Here is a 7,204-nt window from a genome sequence, read left to right on the forward strand (position 1 = left end):
AAGGTATGAGCCCAGTAATGAATGTAACTGTACTGTCTACCTGGAATGTACCAATAAATTAAATTAAAAAAAAAAACTTTATCTAAAAAAGGAAACAGGTTCCATATTATTTTTATTTTCTTCCTAGTGGTCAGGGCTAGAGTACAGTATCATCAGGAACATTTATAGAATTTGTTTTATGGTACACGTGTATGCACAACCATGTAAAGCAGTATATCCCAAATTAATGTGTTCATTTACATATATAACTGATCTTTACATTTTGATCCATAGAACATAGGACGGTATTCTTAGTGTGTTTCATAGTTCTGTGTTTTTACATATTATTTCTGTAGATTATTTTCAGAAGTAAGGCTTTTTTGCGGGGGAGGGGATACTGCGGATCGAACTCAGGATCTCATACTTGCCAGGCAGGTGCTGTGCCACTGAGCTACTTCCCAGCCCAGAAGTAAGTTTTGATTCTTTGTAAAAATTAGCACCTTGGCTTACATATCAGAGAAGTTGGAATTGTTTGTTTGTTTGTTTTTTAGTAATTGTTTGTTTTTAATATGTACTTCATGCCAGGTGTTTAGCTCAGTGGTTCCACCACCTGCCTCTCAAACACAAGGACCCGAGTTCAATACCTGGTACCCATAAAAAAAGATTATATATATGTATTATATATATGTACTTTATGGTAAAATTTTGTATCTAATATATAAATACAAATAGGTAAAACCCAAATTCAGGCGAGTAGTGTTGACTAGTTTCTAAAATTATATATTTACCTTGAGGCCAATAATATATAAACAGAATATTCATAGTTTATATGGTTTTTTTGTTGTTGTTTTTTTGTTTTTTGGTACCAGGGATTGAACTCAGGACCTTGCACTTGTGGGGCAGAGAGCAGAACCACTGAGCTGAATCCCCGAACTTTCACAGTTCATGTTTAGATGTACCTAGGGACTGCTGCTGTTTTATTTATTTTAGGGAAAGGATAGTGGGATTTTACTTTGGAAATCCCTGCAAGCCCTCCAGTGGTCTTTGGACTAATATAACTTACTTTTACCACTAAAAGAATAGTATTCTCATAGTAATGAGAATAATCTTCTGAATACTTGGCATTATAAATGCCTAAAAGATTTTGTTTTATGAATCTATTTTTTTCTGCTATAATGAGGATACTATAAATCATTCATTTGTATTAATGGTATTTCTTAAAGCAATATATGCATCTAAATGAAACTGATCTATAAACTGTAAGCACTTGTAAATTCTGCTGTAGGCAATATAAATTTCGTTGGAGTCTTTGGTTTTTATTTTACTTTTTGTTTGTTTGTTTTTTGGTACCAGGGATCGAACTGGGGACCTTGTGCTTGCAAAGCAGGCACCAGAACCACTGAGCTAAATCCTCGGCCCCCGTAGGAGTCTTAATGGGCAGATTATGTTGTGAATGTATTGTTAAAATATTTTAGATGTTTTGTTAAATTGAATAAATGTCTATTGGAGTAGTAAAAAAAAGAAAAAAAAACCAAAAACCTGAAAAGAGTTGGGGATATAATTCAGCGCTAAGGCCCTAGGATGGCTCCCCAATACAAATAAACAAGAAAAAATTATTTTTTTTCCATTCAAGAAAAATTCAGGAACTTCTTTGTGCCAGGAACACATTTTTGCTAGGCACAAGGAGATTAAAAAAGCATGGGCAATGCACAGCCCTTAACCCACTGCACAGCAGGCTGTGCCACCTGCACTACACAGGGGCCGTGAGTACAAGGCAGGGAGGTCCCAAACTGGGTGAGAAGAACGCTGGGAGACAGATGACGAGACAGGGTCAGCAGCCTGTGCAGCAGGTGGCACCAGGGAGAATACACCTGGCCAGATCACCAATGAAGCAAAGCTGGAGCACCCCCACTGCACTCTCAGGAAGTTGGTACCTGCAAGTTGGGACCCATGACTTGATCTCACGTCATAAATGTACAAATAGCAGTCAGAGGAAGACAAAATTTTAGACTGTTTGATTTCAGAGATCACATCTCAGTTATGATTTGGAGACCACATCTTAGAGTAGTAAGAATTCACAGTATTATTTTAAATAGGTGATCATACCCCAAAATTATTTTACTTTAGGAAACATGAAATATTTTATATGAAATATTAAAGAGGAATAAAAATCTTGTAACATTTTCTTAAAGACCAAAAATTATGACTCACAAACAAATATATTGCTCTTAAAGTGCTAGAAATGTATCCAAAAGAAATAAAATAGACCAAGGGAAAAAAACACACAAAGAATATTCCAGCTCAAGAGCTAGCTAAATATCTAGTAGAAACCATCTTATGTTGCTGATGGAATATTATTTGATGAAATAAAATTTAGACACTGAAAAAAATGGACAATGTAATAATAGTACTATATTTAATACAACATTAAACTGAAAAGGTACCTCCAAAAGAATGTTTCATGAAACAAAATGTATTAAACATGTCATAAAGGCAAATTACACTGTTCTTGGTCCAGAGGTAAGATAATGAGTAGTTTACTTTCAAGTTTTTCTGGTCAAGTTGTTGTATTTGTAAACTTTTCTAAAACACCCCTCTCTTCTCTCCATTAGAAATGAAATGGAAACTTACTTCATCAGAAGCAGATCGGAGACACTGGACAGCAGCCTGCTTTTTCATCTCCTCTAGAGTCAGATCTGAACACTTCTTCTTGCTCTTTCCCCATTTCTTATAAGCTCCTTTCTCCCAGCCCAGGAAGATGTCATTCTCCTGCAACAGATGACACCAGGTGAGGCGACAAGGACTCAGAAACACGTTGTAGGAATGCCTGCTCCCACCAACTTACACACCCATTCCCCTAGCCAAAACTTATAAAACAGGACACACTAAACCTGGTGTGGTGGGGCATGCCTGTGGTCCCAGCATGCCAGGAGGCTGAAAAGTGCACCCCAGCCCAGGCAATTTAGCAAGACTTGCCTTAAAATAAAAAAGGCCGGGGACATAGCTCTGTGCAAAGACTATGTTTTCAATGCCCAGTACCACAATCAATGAATCAATCAATCAGTCAGTAAAAATAAAATAAACCAGACATTAATAAAGAAAAATAGAACAACCTCAATTACAGCACTTTATTTTGTTTGTTTGTTTGAGACAGGGTCTCACTATGTAGTTGAGACTGACCTGGAACTCACTATGTAGCCCAGGCTGGTCTCGAACTCACAGTGATCCTCCTGCCTCAGCCTCCCAAGTGCTGGGATTACAGGCATGTGCCACCACACCCGGCAATTACAGCACTTTAAAATAATCCATTTATTATTTATTACAGTATCTAAAGTGCTCATGCTTTATTATTTATCATCTTAATAAATCTGATCACTTACTTATTTTTTGTTAAAAATCTTGCTATGTAGTTCAGGCTGTCCTTGAACTCACTACGTAGCCCAGGCTGGCCTTGAAATTGTGGTGATCCTCCTGCCTCAGCCTCTTGAGTGCTGGGATTACAGGTGTGAGCCACCACACCTGGCTTGGTCAGGTACATTTAGAGTACATGCTAAATGATAAACAATTCATATGTCTGCATAAACACACATAAAGTTTAAATTTCAGTATAAACTATAAACAAAATTAAATATTCTCTCTTCTATAATTCTTACTCTTCAATAATGAGTGACTCAGTTTATTACCAAATTTTAAAGCTTGATAGTTAAATGGCTCAACTCCTATATTTTACAAGATAAATCCAACAGATATAAAATATTTTATTAGGATTTTAAGTTTATTTTCCTCCTGCTTATACATGTGTCTATTATAAAAGTCTAAAGTTATGGTGATACACATCTGTAATACCAGCATTCTAGGACGCTGAAGCAGAAAGATCAGATTTGAGCCCCGCCTGGGCAACTCAGCAAGACCCCAACTTAAAATTAAAAGGGGCTGGGGACATATCTCAGTGGGAAAACCCTAGGTTCGACACCTAGTAAACAAACGTGTAAAGAAAAGCCAGAGGTGCACACCTGTAATACCAGCACTTAAGGAGACCGAGGCAAAAGGACTCCAAGTTTCAGGCCAGCATGAAACACAGAAGACCCTTTTATAAAAACACCAAAAAACCAAAAATACAAGTCTACAAAAACTTTCAAAAGCAGGAAAAAAAAAAATTACCTGTAGTCCTACCAAGCAGTAAAAACTACAATTTAGCATGCTGCAGTCAGTCTTTCTAGTATGAGATTACTACCAGATTTTTAGACTGAACTAACAATCAGATTTTAAAAGAGCAGGGGTATAGCCGGGGAGTTAGCTCAGTGGCACTGTGCCTGCTTTGCAGCCCAAGGTCCTGAGTTTGATCCCCAGTACCGCAAAAAAAAAGGAAAAGAAAGAAAAGAAAAAAGAAAGAAAGAAAAGAGCATGGTATAAAAAGATCCAAGACATTTCTATTTTACTTGTTATCTTTTTAGTCTCCTGTGGTGTGCCTAAAGTCAACTGGTGCATAAACTTCAAATATTAGGCACACATCAGACAATTACTCAAAAACAAACATGGGTTTCAAAGCCCTCATCTTGAGAGAACACAAGTATTAAGAACCAAAGCAGGTGTGCAAAAGAACTTCCCGTTGTGACAGTCTATTTATACCACGTATTTTCTAGACACCACTGTGAGGTAACATAAGGCTACAGTTCTGAGTGGCTCTCTCATGCTGTCTTCTATCAGAAAAGGAGATTGGGAACTGGAGGAAGAACACAACATTCTAAAATACAGCTGGTGTCACTGACATCTGCTGCTGCACGCCCACCCCTGCCTCCCACACCTTCCTGTTCACAGCTTCCTGAGTAACAGAGACCCAAGGTGCCTGAATGGAGCTCACACCACTCCTCCTGCAGTCCCTCACTGGCTGAATGAGAAGTCAGCATGTCTTTTTGGCCACTAGGATCAGCTCAGAGCTGTGAGATGATCAGAAATGAGCACGTCACGGTTTTTCCTGGGAATACTTGGATACTGTGTAAGAAGATGATACCAGAAACATGACCACTGTCACCAGAGTAGGTTCAAATCCAAGCAGAAAGAGAGAGGTGGGAGAAAGGCAGAGCAGAAGCTGTAACACTGTGAAGTTGAATCAAACTAGGTGGGGCCAGCACTACTTTTGGACTTTTAGCTACATGAACATTGTCCCTCTGCCAATTCAGGCTGATTATTTTGGTTGCTTTTGAATGAACAGTACAGCCAAAATTTGAGGAGAGAATACAGTGATAAATCCATTGCCATTACATTGCTTGAAAGAATTGCTATTTGCCTCTAAACATGAGACATTCCAGCCAAACAAGCATACTTTCAGGCTAACTCTAGCCACCTTTCTCCTCTAGGTCTTTGGCCAAGATTGGGGTGCCCTCCCTGATCTCCCTGCTGAGGTCACCGAAGCAAGGACATGCCCCACCACAACACCCTGTGCTGTCAGGGCTGGGCAAAGGTCTCTGTCTCCAGGACTGAGCTACCAAGCCCTAACAGCACATCAGGTCCTGCAGCTCTGCGTCCTGCTGTGGGCCTCCCTGTTCGAGATTGGTCCACTCCCTCACCAGACTCCCTTCTGCCTTACAACATTGACCCTCCTGGTGCTGTGACCCTGGACACCCTAGCCCTCTGTCTTCCTTCAAGAGTGCTCCAGGGCCGCAGATTTAGCTCAGTGGCGCCATGCCTGCCTCCCAAGCACAAGGTCCTGAGTTCGATCCCCAGTGCCAAAAAAAAAAAAAGAGTGCTCTGCTGCCACCTCTCTGGGGTCCCTCCTGTGACCACCCCTGCTCTGCCCAGCAGTGCTGCTACAGGTCCATAAACCACAAACCAGCAGTTCGCAGGAGCCATCCCCAGTGGTCTCTGTCCCCAGAGTCTGACCATGGCAAGCATATGTAAGTGGCCTTTTTGAGTATGAAAGCAGAAATGAGTTTTTTAAAAAATAATATTTATATTCAAAACATCTTTATTCCACAAAATGTTTTACACAAAAAATTTTAAATATATTGGGAATTATGTTGGTATGAATTTGTGTACCCATCAGTTCTAACTTCTGACATTATTTTCATATACCTTACATAAAAGCTGATACATTTTCTCCTAACATAAGTGCTTCTTCACAAGCGTCTTAAATCTAATGGCAACCATTCTTAATCAATGTTCATATAAAAACCAAAGCTAATCACATTATTCAATTTCATTCTAAGAACTTTGAAGGAAGAAGTCTCCAATGTTCTTTTAGGCCTATCAATTCATGAACTACTAAAACTATGCTTTAGCTGCAAGCAACCCATAAAACAATTCTTAAATGGACTAAAAGAACTTGTAATGTATAAACTTACTGGTTAATCTAATTATAAAAGTATTAATTCAATGAATGAAAATATGTGGAAGTTAAAAAGTAGCCTAAAAAGGAAAAAAGTTCCACTGTAATTTCAATCTGCAGGGGTTAACTGTTAACAGTCTACATATATCTAACTACATTTTTTTCAAATATGGAATTTAGTCACATACCAAAGTATACACAACATAAAATACGACTTTAAGGATAAGTCAGGTATAGCAGAAGACACCTGTAAGCCCATCTACTTGAGAAGCTGAGACAGGAGGACTGTAAATTTGATGCCACCTGGCTAATTTAGCAAGTCCTGTCTCAAAATTTAAAAAAGGAAGCCAGGCGTGGTGGTGCACGTCTGTAATCCCAGCACTTGGGAGGCTCAGGAAGGATGACTGCTCAGAGTTCAAGGCCAGTCTGGGCTACAAAGGGAGACCCTACCTAAAAAAAATAAAATTTAAAAAAGGGCTAGAGATATAGCTCAGGGTAAAATGCCCCTGAATTTGATCCCCAGTACTATAAATAAACAAATAATTAAATAATATTCCTATCAGGTTACAGTCTGACCTACAGTAGTGTTATAAGCCTTAGTGATCAAAAGCTGTTTCTGTTATTCTTTTTTATACTTACTGGCTTTGGTGAGATCTGAGGTTGAAGATAATTTTCATCGTCTAACACTCTCTACGACACTCAAAAGTAAAAGAGACAGGTGTGGTGGCTTGTGCGTGTAATCCCAATACTCTGGGAGGCTGAGGCAGGAGGACTGGGAGTTTTGAGCTCAGCCTAGGCAGAAAGTTAGTAAGACCTCATCTCAATATACCAAAAAAAAAAAAAAAAAAAAAAACCCAAAAAAAAAAAAAAAAAAAAAAAAAAAAAATAAAATTTTAAAAA

General features: G+C 38.7%; 1 protein-coding gene across 3 annotated transcripts in view; it reads right to left on the reverse strand.

The window, feature by feature from the left end:
- The window catches only part of Kiaa0232 (KIAA0232 ortholog), a 67,224-nt gene that overhangs the window by 29,023 nt on the left and 30,997 nt on the right, over positions 1 to 7,204 (reverse strand). For all 3 annotated transcript variants that reach the window (XM_010641790.2, XM_033758765.1, XM_033758766.1), the window contains one exon: positions 2,611 to 2,748. In XM_010641790.2, coding sequence (XP_010640092.1) covers positions 2,611 to 2,748 — 138 coding nt within the window. The remainder of the gene's footprint in view (positions 1 to 2,610; positions 2,749 to 7,204) is intronic.

The sequence above is a fragment of the Fukomys damarensis genome, unplaced genomic scaffold, assembly GCF_012274545.1.
Source record: "Fukomys damarensis isolate Sample0158 unplaced genomic scaffold, DMR_v1.0_HiC HiC_scaffold_35, whole genome shotgun sequence".
Classification (NCBI taxonomy): Eukaryota; Metazoa; Chordata; class Mammalia; order Rodentia; family Bathyergidae; genus Fukomys; species Fukomys damarensis.